The sequence below is a fragment of the Macaca fascicularis genome, chromosome 5 (assembly GCF_037993035.2).
Source record: "Macaca fascicularis isolate 582-1 chromosome 5, T2T-MFA8v1.1".
Lineage (NCBI taxonomy): Eukaryota > Metazoa > Chordata > Mammalia > Primates > Cercopithecidae > Macaca > Macaca fascicularis.
Genome location: NC_088379.1, coordinates 108,610,028 through 108,631,448, shown reverse-complemented (window position 1 = coordinate 108,631,448; position 21,421 = coordinate 108,610,028). Strand labels below are relative to the sequence as shown.

Sequence of the window (21,421 nt, the reverse complement as noted above, 5' to 3'; positions counted from 1 at the left end):
ATAATCTGTCTAGTACCATCAGTGAGATGTTGAAGTCTCCCACTATTATTCTGTAGCTATCTAAGTCTCTCTATAGGTCTCTATGAACTTGTTTTATGAATGTGAATGCTCCAGTTTTGGGCATATTTATCTTTCAGACAGTTAAGTCTTCTTGTTGAATTGAACCCTTTATGATTACGTAGTGCTGTTCTTTGTCGTTTTGATTGTTGTTGGTTTAAAGTCTATTTTGTCTTAATTAGAATAACAATGCTTACCCTTTTTTGTTTTGCATTTGCTTGGTAGAGTTTTTTCCATCCTTTTACTTTGAGCCAATGGGTATTATTGCATATGAGATGGGTCTCTTGACAACAGAATACGGTTGGGCTTTGCTTCTTTATCCAACTTGCCATTCTGTGAGTTTTAGTGGGGCATTTAGGCTGTTTACATTTGGTTAATATTGATATTTATAGCTTTGGTTCTGTCATTATGTTGTTAGCTGGTTATTATGCAGACTTCATTGTGTAGTTACTTTACAGCGTCAGTAGTCTATGTACTTAAATGTATTTTTGTGGTGGCCATTAACAGTCTTTCACTTCCATGCTTAGCACTTCCTTAAGGACCTCTTGTAAGGCATGTCTGGTAATAAAAGATTCCCTTAGCATTTGTTTGTCTGAAAAGGATTTTACTTCTCCTTCGCATATGAAGTTTAGTTTGACTGGATATTAAGTTCTTGGTTGAATTTCTTTTTTTTTTCTTTTTTAATTCAAGACAGAGTCTTGCTCTGTCACCAGGCTGGAGTGCAGTAGCGCTCTCAGCTCACTGCAACCTCCACCTCGCGGGTTAAGTGATTCTCCTGCCTCAGCCTCCTGAGTAGCTGAAACTACAGACACGCACCACCATGCCCAGCTAATTTTTGTATTTTTAGTAGAGATGGGGTTTCACCATGTTGGCCAGGATGGTCTCAATCTCTTGACCTTGTGATCTGCTCCTCTGGGTCTCCCAAAGTGCTGGGATTACAGGCATGAGCCACCACACCCAGCCAAGTTTTTTTTTTTAAGAATGCTGAAGGCTGGGCACGGTGGCCTACGCCTGTAATCCCAGCACTTTGAGAGGCCGAGGTGGGTGGATCACAGGGTCGGGAATTCGAGACCACCCTGGTCAGTACGGTGAAACCCCGTCTCTACTAAAATTACAAAAAATTGCCGGGTGTTGTGGTGTGTGCCTGTAGTCCCAGCTACTCAGGAGACTGAGGCAGAAGAATCACTTGAATCCGGGAGGTGGAGGTTGCAGTGAGCCGAGATCACACCAGTGCGCTCCAGCCTGGGCAAGAGAGTGAGACTCCATCTCAAAAAAAAAAAAAAAAAAAAATGCTGACTATAGGCCCTCAGTTTCTTTTGGATTATAGAGTTTCTTACAGTTCCACTGTTAGCCTGATGGGGTTCCCTTTGTAGGTGACCTGCCCCTTCTCTTTAGCTGCCTTTCATATTTTTTTCTTTGATGTTGACCTTGGAGAATCTGATGACTATCTGTCTTGGGGATGGTCATCTTATATAGTATCTCACAGGGGTTCTCTGCATTTCCTGGATTTAAATGGTGACTTCTCTAGCAAGATTTGGGAAATTTTTGTGGGCAATATCCTGAAATATGTTTTCCAACTTGCTCGTTCTTTCTCCCTTTCTTTGAGGGATGCCTTGAGTCATATGTTTGGTCACTTTACATAATCTCAGATTTCTCAGAGGTTTTGTTCATTCTTTTTTGTTCTTTATTTTCATCTGACTGAGTTGATTCAAAGAAGTGGTCTTTGAGATCTGAGATTCTTTCCTCAGCTTGGTCTGTTCTGCTGTTCGTACTTGTTACTGTATTATGAGATTCTTGAGGTGCGTTTTTCAGCTCTATCAGTTTAGTTTGGTTCTTTCTTAAAATGCCTATTTTATCTTTCAGCTCTTATGTCATCTTATTGGATTCCTTAGATTATTTGGATTGGATTTTGACTTTCTTCTGAATCTCAGTGATCTTTGTTTCTATCCAGATTCTGAATTCTATGTCTGTCATTTCATCCTGGTTAACAAGCATTGTTGGAGAGCTAGTATGATTGCTTGAAGATAGGAAGACATTCTGGCATTTTCCATTGCCAGAGTTCTTGCACTGGTTCTTTCACATCTGTGTGTGCTAAGGTTCCTCTAATGTTTTGAGTCACTGTCCTTTGGATGGAGTTTTTTCCTTTTTTATATTCTTTAATGCCCTTGAGGGTTTGACTGTGGCACAAGGTGGGTTCAGTCAAATGGCTTCATTTCTGGAAGATTTTGGGGGCAAAGGCTCAGCTCAGCACTCCTGAACTGCATGCTCTAACTTTGCAGGGCTGGTACCATACCCACAGATTTGTTGTCTGGTCCTTCAATGTTAAGCACATGGTGTGGTGGAAGGGCTAGTCCACTGGCAACAACACTGTGATGGGGTGTGCCAGGCAAAGTGCTTCATTGTAGTGATTGTAGCAAGGTCCCCACTCACACGTATGTGCCAGCAGCAGCAGCAGCACATAGCAGGTATGCATGTGTTGGCAGGGGTGCAGTGCCAGCAGGAGTAGGATGGGGGTGTTCTGTATACTTGCCTGTGCCAGCAGGGGCAATGATGCTGTGGGGTGCACTCATGTGCCACTGGGGACAGAGTGGCAGCATCTTCCCGAGTTTTGTGTTATCATTCTAGATCTTTAAAAATAATGTTCTGGACTTCTAACAAATGTATTTGTTAACCCAGAGAAAAAAAGAGTATTATTTTGTGCATTTTTACTTAATTATACCCAAGAAAATTTTACTTTACAATTTGTTCTTTTCACTCAACAGTAGTCTTGAGGTTTATCCATTTCAAGATGGAAACACCTGTAATTTATTCCTTTTAATTATATAAGATTACATTGTAGGTCAAGAGCAGATTTTATTTACAATGTAATAACAAAAATAGCATTTTATTTGTCTCATTTTACATAAATATAAGTTTGTCTAGAATAGTTACCTGAGTTATATGCATTTTTAGTTTGATGTACACTGCCAAAATCCCTTCGGTATGGCCACTTTAATTTGCCCTAATTTGCTCATAGCTTATGAGCATACCTGTTGTTCTTGCAAATCCTTACAAATCCTTGATGTTATTAAGTTTTATAATGTTTTCCAATCTGGTAATTGAAAAAATGGCGTATTTTCATTTGTTTTAATTTGCATTTCTGTGATTACTCATAAGCTTGAATATATTTTATATATGTGTTGTCCTTCGAGTTTTCCTTATCTGTAACTAGCCTGTTCATATCCTTTGTCCATTTTTCTGTTGAGTTGGTCTTCTCTTCTTTATTGATTATATCTGTTATATACATTTGTAAGTTATATGTATTGCAAATATCACTAGATATTTAATTTTATTTGTGGTGATTTTTTTTTCACTCTGAGAAGTGTATTTTATTATTTTCAACAGACAGAATTGCCAAAACACAGCACCATTCACTTGACTTTGAAAATGAAAAAGAAAAAAAGGGGGAGAAAAAGCAGAATTGCTTTTAAAGTAGTACTTTATTGTAGTACTTTTGAAGTTGCTTTTGAAGTACTACTTTAATATAATTGAATGTATCAAAATCTCTTTTTATGTCTAATGCCTTTGTATGTATCATTCAAAAGGTCCTTTTTACCCATGTTCACAAATTCTGCATTTTCTTTTTTTTTTTTTTTTTTGGAGAAAGAATCTTGCTCTGTCACCCAGACTGGAATGCAGTGCAATCTTAGCTCACTGAAACCTCCACCTCCCAGGTTCAAGTGATTCTCCTGCCTCAACCTCCCAAGTAGCTAGGGCTACAGACATGTACCGCCGCACCCAGCTGTTGGTTTCACCATGTTGGCCAGGCTGGTCTCAAACTCCTGATCTGCCCTCCTCAGCCTCCCAAAGTGCTAGGATTACAGGCATGAGCCATCACGCCTGGCCCCCTACATTTTCTTATTACTACTTTTCCTTTTGAACTTTTAACATTTATTATGTGTAAGGTCTATCTATATTCCTTTCCACATAAATAGTTATCTCAACACCATTTATGAAAGATTTCTTTCTCCCACTGATTTAAAATACCAATTGTATAATGTAATAAATCCCATAGATTAGTTTCCACACTTTGTATTCTCTTTTCTTCCAATCTATTTTGTCTATTTATGTCACTATTATTCAGTTTTAACTATTTTACCTTTACAAAAACAGTATCTTGTTCTCTTAAATTTACTTGATCTTTCATTCTAAGATCTTATTCTTCCAAATGAACTTTATAATTAGCTTGTCAAGTTCAGTAAAAATCCCTGCAAATATTTTGATTGGTGTATCTCTGATTAATTTATTTGGGGTAGAGATTACATCTTTACATTATTGAGGCTTTGGCCGGGTGTGGTGGCTCACACCTATAATCCCAGCACTTTGGAAGGCCAAGGTGGGCATATCACTTGCAGTCAGGAGTTCAAGACCAGCCTGGCCAAAATGGTGAAACACCATATGTACTAAAAACACAAAAACTAGCCGGGCGTGGTGTTGGGCGCCTGTAAAATTGAGGCTTTTTAGTTCACACTTGTGAAATGTCTCTCTAAGTATTCAGGTATTATCTTAGTTATATTAATTATTATATTCACAATTTTTATAAAAGTATAGACTATCTTCACAGTTTTGTTCTTAGATATTTTGTGTTTTGTTTTGTTTTTTTTTTTTTTTTGAGACGGAGTCTCGCTCTGTCGCCCAGACTGGAGTGCAGTGGCGCGATCTCGGCTCACTGCAAGCTCCGCCTCCCGGGTTCACGCCATTCTCCTGCCTCAGCCTCCGGAGTAGCTGGGACTACAGGCGCCCGCCACCACGCCCGGCTAATTTCTTTTTGTATTTTTAGTAGAGACGGGGTTTCACCGTGTTAGCCAGGATGGTCTCGATCTCCTGACCTCGTGATCCGCCCGCCTCGGCCTCCCAAAGTGCTGGGATTACAGGCTTGAGCCACGGCGCCCGGCCAACGGGTGCGTTGCCCCCTCTGAGGTTCGAACTCAGGACCTTCAGATTATGAGACTGACGCGCTGCCTACTGCGCTAAGGAGGCAACTAGATATTTTGTGTTTTTAATTGATGTTATAGATGATATTTTGTGTTTTTAATTGATGTTATAGATTAACTTCTCTTTGATCACTTATTCCTGGGGAAGCCAGCTGCCATGTCCTGAGGCAGCCCTGTGGAGAAGACCCCATTGGAAAAAACTGAAGCCTGCAATAGCTACATGAGTAAACTTGGAAGCAGATCTTCTCCCACCCCACCTACCTCATGGGAAATCTTAAGTCAAGGCATACAGCTAAGCCATACCCAGATTCCTGACCCACAGAAGTCCTAAGACAACAAATATTTGTTGTTTTAAGCTGCTATGTTTGGGGATGATGTGTTAAGCAAAATGAGAAAAATAATACCACAGGTGATTACAATGTGCAGCAGAGACAGGAACCACTGAACCAGGCCAGTATGTGGTCTTAGAGAAGTCTAGTCTCTTCTTGAGACCACAGGGAAATCTGTAGCATAAACTGCACCGTAGAGGTTGTACAGCCAGAAGCAAATGGGCTAAACTATTAGACACTCACATCAGTTAGTCATTGGCAGATGCTGTCTAGAGGCAAGTAGAGGGGTGCATAACCTCCCTAGTATTCCCAGGTAGGTGCTTGTCAGCAGGACAAGGGTTATAGAAACCTGCAGATGTTAGCAGCAAACATGCAGCAGCTGGGAGATGTATTCATTGACCTGGTAAATGGGTTCTGGTAGGAGCACCAAGAGCATTTCTACACAGGATATACTTCAGCCTTTATAAAGTAAACGTCGAAGAGATGAAGCGAAATTCTGGATAAGATGTGCCAATAGAAGGTATTCTGAGCAGGAGTCTCCCCATTCCTCATGGATGTCATCAACCACTCCAGAAATGTTCTCATTTGCCTTTGTAACTTAGGTGGCCACACTTGTGTTTTTGGGCAGACAACTCTGTTCCTTCCTTCCTTACTTACTCAAGAGGTAGGAAATGTGTGGAAGGTAGATTTGTCTGGCCATTCTAACAGTGGTACTCCAAATAATCAACTATTTGGTTTCCCCAGAGGTCTCTCCTGCTCCCAACATCTGCCATTTCAGGGCTTGGAGCACTTTTAGAAGCACACGTACCTTTTGAGGCAATCTTACACACATTTTGGTTTATGGTTTCCTTTTTTCAATCCTAAATTATCTGTCTCTTATCTTCCTGGGATATACTTAGTTTCTTGTCCATTGAGGATTCACCTTTTGTTTTCTAGTTAGGTTATGAATTTTTCTATTACTTTTACATCTTCACTTCAAAGGATTTAGGAATAGAGGGAGAGGCTGCAACCTGTGCTCAGCCCAACATTTTAAACCACGTCTGTATAAAATTTTAGCCAGCACTAAACAATGCATGAAAAGTTTTATCACCATTAAATTGCATTCACTCAAATTTGAAATTCTTCTAAACAATGTTATTATAAAGTTATTATAAACTACTTGTACTTATAAAATACCACTTGATTAAAAAGATGCTTTAAAATTAATTTTCAGTCTTTCAGTTTTGTTCTAGGTGCTGTCTCTCCTGCTATTGTTGTCCCTTCCATGATGGTGTTACAAGAAAATGGATATGGTGTTGAGGAAGGCATTCCATCCTTACTAATGGCTGCTAGCAGTATGGATGATGTTCTGGCTATCACTGGATTCAATACATGCTTGAGCATAGTCTTCTCCTCGGGTAAACAAGAAAATATAACAATCACCGGATCATTCATGACCGTTTTTGTTAGTTCCTTAAACAGGGTTTCTGGCTTTGCTTCTTCATTTTTTAAGCACGACTTTTCAATTTAACATCTTTTTAATCTCCATAGAAAGCTCATTCTAGACCAAGGAAGATATTTCAGTGGCTTAAGATACCACTACTTGACACACATGATCTCATTTTAATAACCATGTTACAATTAATTTGATAAGCCATATTATTACTATTTATCTGCTTATGTTGCTTTGGAATTTTATCAGTTCTCATTAGAAAAAAATTAAGCAGCAATATTATTTCTGCTACTAATATTTTAATAGGCATTTTTGAAATGTGCCTTTTTGGCCATCCTAATAAACAACTGGTTGCTCTGTTATAAGACAACATAAACATATAGAGCTGGGACAGCCATATGCCTTTTTGTAGTGTCAGGACAAGATCCTGCACCAGTTCTGACTCCCAAGGTGATATCTGGTCTTGAATATCACTACAGAAATTGTGACAGTAAATATTTCTTCATTTAGTAATGCTTTAATTATCTACAGTGTTTGAAATTGAGTCTTCTGTATTATTGAAGCACTAAAATATTTTTAAGTTGAAAAGTAATATACATAGTTTCTCTTAAAATCAGAAAATATAAATAAATAAGAAAAAGGGGAAAAGTTAAAAGTAAAATCTGCAATAGTCACATCCAGAAGAAAAGAATCATTTCCTTCTGAACCTTTTGATATAAATCCACCCATATTTTCTTTCCTCCCCTCCCCTCCCCTCCCCCCTCCCCTCCCCTTCCCTTCCCTCTTCCCTTTCCTCCCCTTCCTTTCTCTTTCCTTCCCTTCCCTTCCCCCTCTCTCTGTCAAATATTCTTATAAAAATCAGTGAATATTGACCAATATGTTCTTATAACCTGAACTGTTTTACACTTAACTATATATCACAAACACGTTTCTTTTCAGTAAATATATTTGTATATCATTTTTAATAGTTGTTTAGCTTAATGAAAGAGTATTCAATGTGCTGCATCATAATTATCCTGTTCAAAATTGAAGTTGACTCCAGTATTTACTATTAAAATAATACTTAGTCGTGCTGCTATAAAAATATTTTTAAAAATTAAAAAAATTGACCAGGCACAGTGGCCCATACCTGTAATCCCAGCACTTTGGGAGGCCAAGAAGGATGGATCACTTGAGGTCAGGAGTTCAAGACCAGCCTGGCCAACCAACATGGTGAAACTCCATCTCTACTAAAAATACAAAAATTAGCCGGGCGTGGTATTGGGTGTCTGTAATCCCAGCTACTCAGGAGGCTGAAGCAGGAGAACCACTTGAACCCAGAAGGCGGAGGCTGTAGTGAGCTCAGATCACACTACTGCACTCCAACTAGGGCAACAGAGTGAGACTGTTTCCAAAAAAAAAAAAAAAAATTAATTAATTTAAAAAATAATACTTAGTTGAACATATAGAGAAATATTTGTACCTAATCTTCATATTTTCTTAAACTTAAAAGTGTAATTGTTTATCTAAAAGGTATATACATTTATGAGTTTTCCAAACATATTGCCACAATATCGAGTCCTACCAGGATACATAAACTTGTCACTTCCTCTCACTTCTCTTCAAAACTAGGTATTACTAGCCTTTTTCATCTTTGCTGATTTGATAGGTGAAGGGGGGGATCTCTATACATGAATACTTTGAGTACTAGTGATGTTAAATATCCATGTTGATTTGTCATTGGCATTTTATAAATTGCTTTTCTTGAAAGTTTTTTGCCTATTTCTTTTAGGTAGTTTCATCTTTTGTTCCTTTTGATTTGTCAAGATTCTGCGTTAAATTGAGAATGGAAACCCTTTGTTTTATATACCTTAGTTTTTTCAGTTTGTAATTTGCCTTTTAATTTTCTCTCTCTTTTTACCATTCAGATGTTCAAGTTTTTTATTGTCAATCGTGAAAATCTTTTCCTTCATGATTGGTATCTGTCATTCTTTCAAAAAATATTGTTATCAGTCCTCTTTCAAAAAAATATTTCCAGGCTGGGCCCAGAGGCTCACGCCTATAATCCCAACACTTTGGGAGGCCAAGGCAGGTGGATCACTTGAGGACAGGAGTTCAAGACCAGCCTGGCCAACATAGCAAAGCCCCATCTCTACTAAAAATACAAAAAGTTAGCTGCGTGTCATGGCACAGGTCTGTTATCCCAGCTACTCAGGAGGCTGAGGCACAAGAATCGCTTAAACCCAGGAGGCAGAGGTTGCAGTGAGCCAAGATCACGCCATTGCGCTCCAGGCTGGGTAACATAGGGAGACTGTCTGAAAAAAAGAAAAAAAAAAATCCCCTTCCTTTTGCCGGCTACTATGCTAAACACTGAGGATAAATAGTAAGCAACAACATTTGCTTTTATTGAATACTTGCTTGGCTCTTGTTCTAAGTTCCATATATGTCACCACTCATTTACAGGTAAGGAAACTGAGAAAGATGTTAAGTAATTTACTCAAGGTCAGAGATCAAATAAGTAGAGGAGCCAAGATGAAATCTGGCAGTCTGACTCCACACCCACACATTTAAGTCTACTCTTCTCCACTGCCTCCCAACACAACAGGGAGACAAGATCAAGTGGTGCATGTTCTCAAGGAGCTTATATATTAAAGAAAAATTACAAATGGGATTAATATTACATTGTGAAGGTTAATATTAAGTAAGTGTCAACTTGATTGGATTGAAGGATCCAAAGTGTTGATCCTGGATGTGTCTGTGAGGGTGTTGCCAAAGGAGATTAACGTTTATTTAGTGGACTGGGAGAGGCAGATTCACCCTCAATGTCGGGGGGTACCATACAATCTGCTGCCGGCATGGCTAGAATAAAGCAGGCAGAAGGTTAGGAGAAACTGACTTGCTGAGTCTTCTGGCCCTCATCTTTCTACCATGCTGGATGCTTCCTGCCCTCAAATATCAGACTCCAAGTTCTTCGGCTTTTGGACTTTTGGACTTACTCCAGTTGTTTTCCAGGGGCTCTCAGGCCTTCATCCAGAGACTCAAGGCTTGGACTGTCGGTTTCCCTACTTTTGAGGTTTGGGACTCGGACTGAGGCAATAGTGGATTCCTTGCTCCTCAGTTTGCAGACGGCCTGTTGTGGGACTTCACTTTGTGACCGTGTGATTCAATTCTCCTTAATAAACTCCCTTTCATACATATATATATCCTGTTAGTTGTATCCCTCTAGAGAACCATGACTAATACAGATTTTGATACCGAGGTAATGGGGTATTGCTATGAGATACCTGAGAATGTGGAAGTGACTTTGGAACTGTATAATGGGCAGAGGTTGGAACAGTTTGGAGGACTCAGAAGAAGACAAGAAGATGTGGGAAAGTTTGGAACTTCCTAGAGACTTGTTGAATGACTTTGACCAAACTGCTGATAGTGACAAGGACAGTGAAGTCCACGCTGAGGAGGTCTGAGATGGAGTTGAAGAACTTGTTGGGAACTGAAGTAAAGGTCACTCTTGCTGTGCTTTAGCAAAGAGACTGGTGGCCTTTTGTCTCTGCCCTAGAGATTTATGGAACTTTGAAATTGACAGAGATGATTGAGGACATCTGGTAGAATAAATTTCATTTTTTTTTGTTGTTGTTGTTAAGTTCTAGGATACATGTGCACAACGTGCAGGTTTGTAACATATGTATACATGTGCCATGTTGGTTTGCTGCACTCATTAACTTGTCATTTACATTAGGTATTTGTCTTAATGCTATCCCTTCCCACTCCCCCCCACCCCATGACAGGCCCCAGCGTGTGATGCTCCCTGCCCTGTGTCCAAGTGATCTCATTGTTCAGTTCCCACCTGTGAGTGAGAACATGCGGTGTTTTCTGTCCTTGTGATAGTTTGCTGAGAATGATGGTTTCCAGCTTCATCTGTGTCCCTGCAAAGGACATGAACTCATCCTTTTTTATGACTACATACTATTGCATGGTGTATATATGCTACAATTTCTTAATCCAGTCCATTATTGATGGACATTTAGGTTGGTTCCAAGTCTTTGCTATTGTGGATAGTGCCACAATAAACATACGTGTACATGTGCCTTTATACTAACATGATTTATAATCTTTTGGGTGTATACCCAATAATGGGATTGCTGGGTCAAATGGTATTTCTAGTTCTAGATCCTTGAGGAATCGCCACAATGTGTTCCACAATGGTTCAACTAATTTGCACTCCCACCAACAGTGTAAAAGTGTTCCTATTTCTCCACATCCTCTCCAGCACCTGTTGTTTCCTGACTTTTTAATGATCGCCATTCTAACTGGCATGAGATGGTATCTCTTTGTGGTTTTGATTTGCATTTCTCTGATGAACACTGATGATGAGCATTTTTTCATGTGTCTGTTGGCTGCATAGATGTCTTCTTTAGAGAAGTGCCTGTTTATATCCTTTGCCCACTTTTTGATGGGGTTGTTTGTTTTCTTCTTGTAAATTTGTTTGAATTCTTTCTTTGTCAGATGGGAAGATTGCAAAAATTTTCTCCCATTCTGTAAGTTGCCTGTTCACGCTGATGGTAGTTTCTTTTGCCATGCGGAAGCTCTGTAGTTTAATTAGATCCCATTTGTCTATTTTGGCTTTTGTTGCCATTGCTTTTGGTGTTTTAGTCATGAAGTTCTTACCCATGCCTATGTCCTGAATGGTATTGCCTAGGTTTTCTTCTAGAGTTTTTATGGTTTTAGGTCTAAAATTTAAGTCTTTAATCCATCTTGAATTAATTTTTGTGTAGGTGTAAGGAAGAGATCCAGTTTCAACTTTCTACATAAGGCTAGCCAGTTTTCCCAGCATCATTTATTAAATAGGCAATGCTTTCCCCATTTCTTGTTTTTGTCAGGTTAGTCAAAGATCAGATGGTTGTAGATGTGTGGTCTTATTTCTGAGACCTCTGTTCTTTTCCATTGGTCTATATATCTGTTTTGGTATCAGTACCATACTGCTTTGGTTACTGTAGCCTTGTAGTATAGTTTGAAGTCAGGTAGCATGATGCCTCCAGCTTTGTTCTTTTTACTTAGGATTGTCTTGGCAATGTGGGCTCTTTTTTGGTTCCATATGAACTTTAAAGTAGTTTTTTTCCAATTCTGCAAAGAAAGTCATTGGTAGCTTGATGGGGAGGGCATTGAATCTATAAATTACTTTAGGCAGTGTGGCTATTTTCACAATATTGATTCTTCCATGCTATTCCATGAGCACAGAATATTCTTCCATTTGTTTGTGTCCTCTTTTATTTTACTGAGCAGTGGTTTGTAGTTCTCCTTGAAGAGGCCCTTCACACTCCTTGTAAGTTGGATTCCTAGTATTTTATTCTCTTTGTAGTAATTGTGGATGGCAGTTCACTCATGATTTGGCCCTCTGTTTGTCTGTTAATGGTGTATAGGAATCCTTGTGATTTTTGCACATTAATTTTGTATCCTGAGACTTTGCTGAAGTTGCTTATCAGCTTAAGATATTTTGGGCTGAAATGATGGGGTTTTCTAAGTATACAATCATGTCAGCTGCAAACAGGGACAATTTGACTTCCTCTTTTCCTAATGGAATACTGTTTATTTCTTTCTCTTGCTCTTGCCTGATTGCCCTGGCCAGAGCTTCCAATACTATGTTGAATAGGAGTGGAGAGAGAGGGTATTCCTGTCTTGTGCCAGTTTTCAAGGGGAATGCTTCCAGTTTTTGCCCATTCAGTATGATATTGACTGTGAGTTTGTCATAAATAGCTCTCATTATTTTGAGATACATTCCATCAATACCTAGTTTATTGAGAGTTTTTATCATAAATGGCTGTTGAATTTTATTGAAGGCCTTTTCTGCATCTATTGAGATAATCATGTGTTTTTTGTCATTGGTTCTGTTATGTGATGGATTACGTTTATTGATTCTCCTATGTTGAACCAGTCTTGCATCCCAGGGATGAAGCCAACTTGATCGTGGTGGATAAGCTTTTTGATGTGCTGCTGGATTCAGTTTGCCAGTATTTTATTGAGGATTTTTGCATCGATGTTTATCAGGGTTATTGGTATAAATTCTCTTTTTTTGTTGTGTCTCTGCCAGGCTTTGGTATCAGGATGATGTTGGCCTCATAAAATGAGTTACAGAGGATTCCCTCTTTTTCTGTTGATTGGAATAGTTTCAGAAGTAATGGTACCAGCTCTTCTTTGTACCTCTGGTAGAATTTGCCTGTGAATCCATCTGGTCCTGGACTCTTTGTTTGGTAGGCTGTTAATTATTGCCTCAATTTCAGAACCTGTTATTGGTCTATTCAGAGATTCAGCTTCTTTCTGGTTTAGTCTTAGAAGTGTGCATGTGTCCAGAAATGTATCCCTTTCTTCTAGATGTTCTAATTTATTTGTGGAGAGGTGTTTATAATATTCTGTGATGGTAGTTTGTATTTATTTGCAATTGGTGGTGATATCCCCTTTATCATTTTTTATTGCATCTATTTGATTCCTCTCTCTTTTCTTCTTCATTAGTCTTGCTAGCAGTCTATCAATTTTGTTAATCTTTTCAAAAAACCAGTTCCTGGATTCGTTGATTTTTGGAAGGGTTTGTTTGTGTCTCTATCTCCTTCAGTTCTGCCCTGATCTTAGCTATTTCTTGCCTTCTGCTAGCTTTTGAATGTGTTTGCCATTGCTTCTCTAATTCTTTTAATTGTGATTTTAGGGTGTCAATTTTAGATCTTTCCTGCTTTCTCTTGTGGGCATTTAGTTCTATAAATTTCCCTCTACACACTGCTTTAAATGTGTCCCAGAGATTCTGGTATGTCTGGGAGAATCACACAACTGTCTTTGTTCTCATTGGTTTCAAAGAACACCTTTATTTCTACCTTTATTTTGTTATTTACCCAGCAGTCATTCAGGAGCAAATTGTTCAGTTTCCATGTAGTTGTGCAGTTTTGAGTGAGTTTCTTAATCTTAAGTTCTATTAGATTGCACTGTGGTCTGACAGTTTGTTGTGATTTCTGTTCTTTTACATTTGCTGAGGAGTACTTTACTTCCAATTATGTGGTCAATTTTAGAATAAGTGTGATATGGTGCTGAGAAAAATGTATATTCTGTTGATTTGGGGTAGAGAGTTCTGTGGATGTCTATTAGGTCTGCTTGTTGCAGAGCTGAGTTCAAGTCCCGGATATCCTTGTTAACCTTCTGTCTCGTTGATCTGTCTAATATTGACAGTGGGGTGTTAAAGTCTCCCATTATTATTGTGCAGAAGTCTACGTCTCTTTGTAAGTCTCTAAGGACTTGCTTTATGAATCTGGGTGCTCTTGTATTGGGTGCATATGTATTTAGGGTAGTTAGCTCTTCTTGTTGAATTGATCCCTTTATCATTATGTAATGGCTTTCTTTGTCTCATTTGATCTTTGTTGGTTTAAAGTCTGTTTTATCAGAGACTAGGATTGTAACACCTGCTATTTTTTGCTTTCCATTTGCTTGGTAGATCTTCCTCCATCCCTTTATTTTGAGCCTATGTGCGTCTTTGCACATGAGATGGGTCTCCTGTATACAGCACACTGATGGGTCTTGACTCTTTATCCAATTTGCCAGTCTGTGTCTTTTAATTGGAGCATTTAGCCCATTTACATTTAAGGTTAATATTATTATGTGTGAATTTAATCCTGTCATTATGATGTTCACTGGTTATTTCGTCCATTAATTGATGCAGTTTCTCCATAGCATTGATAGTCTTTACAATTTGGCATGTTTTGCCGTGGATGGTACTGGTTGTTTCTTTCCATGTTTAGTGCTTCCTTCAGGAGCTCTTGTAAGGCAGGCCTGGTGGTGACAAAATCTCTCAGCATTTGCTTGTCTGTAAAGGATTTTATTTCTCCTTCACTTATGAAGCTTAGGTTGGCTGGATATGAAATTCTGGGTTTAAAATTCTTTTCTTTAAGAATGTTGAATACCGGCCCCCACTCTCTTCTGGCTTCAAGAGTTTCTGTGGAGAGATCCGCTGTTAGTCTGATGGGCTTCCCTTTGTGGGTAACTCAACCTTTCTCTCTGGCTGCCTTTAACACTTTTTCCTTCATTTCAACCTTGGTGAATCTGACAAGTATGTATCTTGGGGTTGCTCTTCTCGAAGAGTATCTTTGTGGCGTTCTCTCTATTTCCTGAATTTGAATGTTGGCCTGCCTTGCCAGGTTGGGGAAGTTCTCCTGGATAATATCCTGAAGAGTATTTTCCAACTTGGTTCCATTCTCCCCATCACTTTCAGGTATCCCAATCAAACGTAGATTTGGTCTTTTCACATAGTCCCATATTTCTTGGAGACTTTGTTCATTTATTTTTATGTTTTTTTCTTTAAACTTCTCTTCTTGCTTTATTTCATTTATTTTATCTTCAATCACTGATACCCTTTCTTCCACCTGATCAAATCAGCTACTGAAGCTTGTGCATGCATCACGAAGTTCTCGTGCCATGGTTTTCAGCTCCATTGGGTCTTTTAAGATCTTCTCTACACTGTTTATTCTTGTAAGCATTTGTCTAATCTTTTTTCAAGGTTTTTAGCATCCTTGTGATGAGTTCAAACATTCTCCTTTAGCTCAGAGAAGTTTGTTATTACTGACCTTCTGAAGCCTCCTTCTGTCAGCCTGTCAAAATCATTATCCATCCAGCTTTGTTCCATTGCTGACGAGGAGCTGCGATCCTTTGGAGGAGAAGAGGTGCTCTGGTTTTTAGAATTTTCAGCTTTTCTGCTCTGGTTTCTCCCCATCCTTGTGGTTTTATCTACCTTTGGTCTTTGATGTTGGTGACTTACAAATGGGGTTTTGGTGTAGATGACCTTTTTGTTAATATTGATGCTATTCCTTTCTGTTTGTTAGTTTTCCTTCTAACAGTCAGGTCCCTCAGCTGCAGGTCTGTTGGAGTTTGCTGGAGTTCCACTCCAGACCCTGTCTGCCTGAGTATCACCAGTGGAGGCTGCAGAACAGCAAATATTGCAGGACAGTAAATATTGCTGCCTGATCCTTCCACTGGAAGCTTCATCCCAGAGGGGCAGCTGCCTGTATGAGGTGTCTGTCAGCCCCTGCTGTGAGGTGTCTCCCAGTTAGGCTACATGGAGGTTAGGGAGCCACTTGAGGAGGCAGTCTGTTCATTCTCAGAACTCAAACGCCATACTGGGAGAACCACTGCTCTCAGTGCTATCAGACAGGGACGTTTAAGTCTGCAGAAGTTGCTGCCTTTTGCTCAGCTATGCCCTGCCCGCAAAGGAGGAGTCTAGAGGCAGTGGGCCTTGTTGAGCTGCAGTGGGCTTCACCCAGTTCAAGCTTCCTGGTCACTTTGTTTACCTACTCAAGTCTCAGCAATGGCAGACGCCCCTCCGCCAGCCAGACTGCCACCTTGCAGATCAATCTCAGACTGCTGCCCTAGCAATGAGCAAGGCTCTGTGGGCATGGGACCCACTAAGCCAGGCACGGGAGAGAATCACCTTGTCTGCTGGTTGCTAAGACCTTGGGAAAAGTACAGTATTTGGGTGGGAGTGTCCTGTTTTTCCAGGTAGTCTGTCACAGCTTCCCTTGGCCAGGAAAAGAAAATCCCCTAACCCCTTGCGCTTCCCAGGTGAGATGACACCCTGCCCTGATTCAGCTCACCCTCCGTGTGCCTGCATCCACTGTCCAACTAATCCCAATGAGAGTAACCAGGTACCTCAGTTGGAAATGCAGAAATCTCCTGTCTTATGCGTCAATCATACTAGGAGCTGCAGACCAGAGCTGTTCCTATTTGGCCATCTTGGAACCCATCCAGGACATCTGGTAGAAGACATTTCTAAGCAGCAAAGTGTTCAAGATATGACCTGAGTGCTCTTAAAAGGGTTCAGTTTTATGCATTCACAAAAAGATGGTTTAGAATTGGAACTTATGTTTAAAAGGGAGGCAGAGCATAAAAGTTTGGAAAATTTGCAGCCTGATGATGTGATAGAAAAGAAAAACCCATTTTCTGGGGAGAAATTCAAGCTGACTGCAGAAATTTGCAGAAGTAACAAGGAGCCAAATGTTAATTGCCAAGATAATGGGGAAATTGTCTCCAGGACATGTCAGAGTTCTTCACAACAGCCCCTCACATCACAGGGTTGGAGGCCTACGAGGAAAAAAATGGTTTTGTGGGCCAGGCCCAGAGCTTTGCTACTCTGGGCAGTCTTGGGACTTGGTGCCCTGTGTCCTAGCCATGGCTAAAAGGAGCCAACGTACAGCTCAGGCTGTTGCTTCAGAGAGTTCAATTCCCCCAAGCTTTGGCAGCTTTCATGTAGTGTTGGGTTCATATACTAGTTGGCCATTTGTATTTTTTTTGGAGAAATGTCTATTCAAGTTCATCTTAGTCCATTCCTGCTGCTATAACAAAATACCTTAGGCTGGGTAATTGATGAAAACAGAAACTTATTTCTTGCAGTTCTGGAATATGGGAAGTTTGAGATTTAGGCTACAACAGACTCAGTGACTGGTGAGAGCCTATTCACTATAGAATTCTCTGTGTTCTCACATGTTCAAAGGGGAAAACAAACTCCCTTAAGCTTCTTTTGTAAAGGCCCTAGTCCCATTTCCGAGGGCTATGACTTCATGACCTAATCATCTCTAAAATGCCCCACCTCTTAATATTATCACATTGAATATTAGGCTCCAGCATATGAATTTTGGGAGAACATAAACATTTGGACCATAGCAAAGTCAATTGACCATTTCTCATTTAGGTTGTTCTGTTATTGAGTTGTTGTTCTGTATATATTTTAGATATTAACCCCTTATCAGGTATTTGGTTTTCAATTATTTTCTCCTATTCTGAGCATTGCCTTCTTACTGTGTTGATTGCTTCCTTTGACATGCAAAAGTTTTTAAGCTTGATGTAGTCTAATATGTCTATATTTGCTTTTGTTGCCTATGCTTTTGGTATCATATCTAAGAAATCATTGCTCAATTAAAGGTCACAAAGCTTTTCTCAACTTCATTCTTTTGCTTGTGGATATCCATTTTCCCCTTCACTATCTGCAGAAGAGACTGTTCTTTCTCCATTGTGCAATCTTGCGCACCCTTTTCAAAAATTGTTTGCCCATACATGTAAGGGTTTATTTCTGAGCTTTCTATTCTGTTCCTTTGGTGAATGTATCTGTCTTTATGCCAGTACCACGTGGTTTTGATTACTGAAGCTCTCTAACATATTTTGAAATCTTGAAGTTTGGAGCCTCCAGCTTTGTTTTTCTTTCTCAAAATTGTTTTGGCTATTTGAAATCCTTTGGGGTTCCATATAAATATTAGGATTATTTTTTCTATTTCTACCCCCAAAAAAGTCATTAGGATATTGCTAGGGATTGCAATGAATCTGAAGATCACTTTGGGTAGTGTGGCCATCTTAACTATATTAAGTCTTCCAATCCATGAACATGAATGTCTTTCCACTTTGTGTATGATTAATTTCTTTCAGAAATGTTCTGTAGTTTTTAGTGTACAAGTCTTCCAACTGCTTTGTTATATTTATTCCTGTTTTATTCTTTTTGCTATTGGAAACGGTATTATTTTCTTTGTTTCCTTTCCTGGTTTTTCATTGTTAGTTTGGATACACAACTGATTTTTGAGTGTTGATTTGGTATCCTGCACCTTTGCTGAGTTTTTTAAGTTAATTCTAAGTTTTTTTGTGGAAATTTTAGGGTTTTCTACATATAAGATCATACCATCTGTAAAAAGAGATACTTTTCTCTTTTTTTTTTTCCAATTTAGATAGCTTTTATTTCTTTTTCTTGCCTAATTTCTCTGGCAAAGACTTCCAGTACCATAAGAATAGAAGGAAAGAGAGAGTGGACAATCTTGCTGTGTTCCTGGCCTTAGGAAGAAAGTTTTTAGTTTTCACCATTGAGTATGATATTGACTGTGGCTTTTCATATATGGCTTTTATCATGTTGAGGTATTTTGCTTCTGTTCCTAGTTTGCTGAGTGTTTTTATCACAAAAGGATATTGGATTTGTCAAATACTTTTTCTGCATTAAATAAGATGATCATGTGATTTTTGTCCTTTACCCTGTTGATGTGCTGTATTACATTGAATAATTTTTGTGTGAACCCATACAAAAGTCATTTTGCATCAGTTTGCATTTCAGAGATAAATCCCACTTTGTTCATGCTGTATACTACTATTCATATGTGGCTGAACTATATTTGCTAGTATTGTGTTAAGGGGTTTTGCATATTCATCAGAGATATTAGTATGCAGTTTTCTTTCCTTATAGTATCTTTGTTTATATTTGAGATCTGAGTAATACTGACCTCATAAAATGAATTTGGAAGTATTCCCTCCTCTTCAAACTTTTAGAAGAGTTTAAGAAGAATTGGGTTTTTTGTTTGTTTGTTTTTGAGATAGGGTCTTACCCTGTCACCCAGGAGATAGGATCTCACTCTGTCACCCAGGTTGGAGTGCAGTGCTGTATCATGGCTCACTGCAGCCTCAACCTCCCAAGCTTAAGCTATTTTTCTACCTCAGCCTCCTGAGTAGCCTCAAGCACACATCACTATGCTCAGATAAATTTTTTATTTTTTATAGAGATGAAGTCTCACTGTGTTGCCCAGGTTGGTCTCGAACTCTTGTACTCAAGCAATCCTCCACCTTGGCCTCCCAAACTGCTGGGGTTACAGATGTAAGCCACCACACCCAGCTAGGAATTGGTGTTAATTCTTTAAATATTTGGTAGAATTTTGCAGTGAAGTAATCTGGTCCTGGGCTTTTCTTTGCTGGGAGGTTTTTGATTCCTGATTCGGTTACTAGTTATAGGTCTATTAAGATTTTTTATTTTGTGACTTAGTCTTGGTAACTTGCATGTTACTGGGAATCCGTTCATTTCTCCTAGGTTATCCAACTTGTCAGTATATAATCATTCATAGTAGACTCTTAGAATCCTTTTTATTTCTGTATTATCCGTTGCAATGTCTTCTCTTTTCTTCCTAAAAGAAGTTGAGTCTTCTTTATGTTTTTCTTAGGTATTCTACCTGATGATTTGTCAATTTTGTTGAACTTTGAAACAACAACTAGTTTCACAGGGTTTTTTCTATTCTCTAGACTTTTTTTTTTCTTTGAGATGGCGTTTCGCTCTTATCGCCCAGGCTGGAGTGCAATGGCACAATCTCAGCTCACCGCAACCTCCACCTCCCGGTTCAAGTGACTGTCCTACCTCAGCCTCCAGAGTAGCTGGGATTACAGGCATGTGCCACCATGCCCGGCTAATTTTGTATTTTTTAGTAGAGACAGGTTTCTGTATGTTGCTCAGGCTGGTCTCGAACTCTCGACCTCAGGTGATCCGCCCGCCTCGGCCTCCCAAAGTGCTGGGATTACAGTCATGAGCCACTGTACCTGGCCTTCTGCTCTAGACTTTATTATTTCCTTCCTTTTGCTAACATTGGGTTGAGTTTGTTCTTCTTTTTCTAGTTTCTTGAGGTGTAAAGCTAAGTTGCTGATTTTAGATCTTTCTTATTTTTTAATGTAGGTAGTTAGATATATAAACTGTCCTCTTAATATTGATTTTGCTGCATCCCACAAGCTTTGGAATGTTGTGTTTCCACTTTTATTTGTCTCAAGACATTTTCTAATTTTCCTTGTGACTTATTCTTTGACTGTATTCATCAGAGTTCTCCAGAGGGTCAGAACCAATAGGAAATATAGATATAGATATAGATATAGATATATGCATATAAAAGAGAATATATTTATATATATATGAAATATAATTTATTAAGCAGGATTGGCTCACATGATTACAAAGGCAAAGTCCCACAAAAGGCCATCTATAAGCTGGAAAATGAGAGAAACCTAGCGCATGGCTCCCAAGGAAGCCAGTGACATGGCTCAGTCCAAATCTGAATGTCTCAAAACCGGGGAAGCTGACAGTACAGCCACTAGTCTGAGGCCAAAGGCCTGAGAGCTCCCAAAAGGCTGCTGATACAAGTCCCAGGGTCCAAAGGCCAAAGAACCTAGAGTTTTATGTGCAAGGGCAAGAGGAGAAAAAGGCATACTGCTTTGGAAGAGAGAGAGAGTACATAAAAAAGAAATCCAAGCAAGCTGAATGTTCCCATTCTTCTGCCTTTTTTGTTCTAGCCACACTTGCGACCAATTGCATGATGCCTACCCACAGTGAGGACAGGTCTTTCTCAGTCCACTAACTCATGTATCATTCTCCTCTGGCAGCACCCTCACAGATATACTCAGACGAAGTGCTTTATCAAGCATCTAAGCGTCCCTCAATTGAATTGACAATTAATATTAACCATACAGGCCAACTGGTTGTTTAAGAGAGTATATTTTTGTAATTTCCATGTATTTATTACTTTTCCTTTTTGAATTTTGAATACTTTTCCTTCTGCTATGAATTTCTAATGTCACTTTATTATGGTCAGAAAAGATACTTAGTATGAGTTCAGTTTTCTTGAATTTTTAAAAACTTGTTTTGTGGACTAGCATGCCATCTATCCTGGAAAAGTCTTGGTATGTACTTGAGAAGAAAGTGTATTTTGCTATTATTGGGTGAAGTGTTCTGTATATGTCAGATAGGTCCAACTGGTCTATAATGTTGTTCAAGTTCTCTGTTTTCCAGTTGATCTTCTGTCCGGTTGTTGTATCTATAACTGAAAGTGGAATATTGGAGTTTTCTGTTA

At 39.2% G+C, this 21,421-nt stretch overlaps 1 protein-coding gene and 1 non-coding gene across 3 annotated transcripts in view; one reads left to right on the top strand and one right to left on the bottom strand.

The window, feature by feature from the left end:
- SLC9B1 (solute carrier family 9 member B1) overlaps positions 1–21,421 on the top strand; it is a 122,119-nt gene that overhangs the window by 84,997 nt on the left and 15,701 nt on the right. For both annotated transcript variants that reach the window (XM_005555564.5, XM_065545283.2), the window contains one exon: positions 6,581–6,756. In XM_005555564.5, coding sequence (XP_005555621.1) covers positions 6,581–6,756 — 176 coding nt within the window. The remainder of the gene's footprint in view (positions 1–6,580; positions 6,757–21,421) is intronic.
- On the bottom strand, positions 5,004–5,076 carry TRNAM-CAU (transfer RNA methionine (anticodon CAU)). The gene has a single exon. It is a non-coding gene; the product is annotated as a tRNA-Met (tRNA).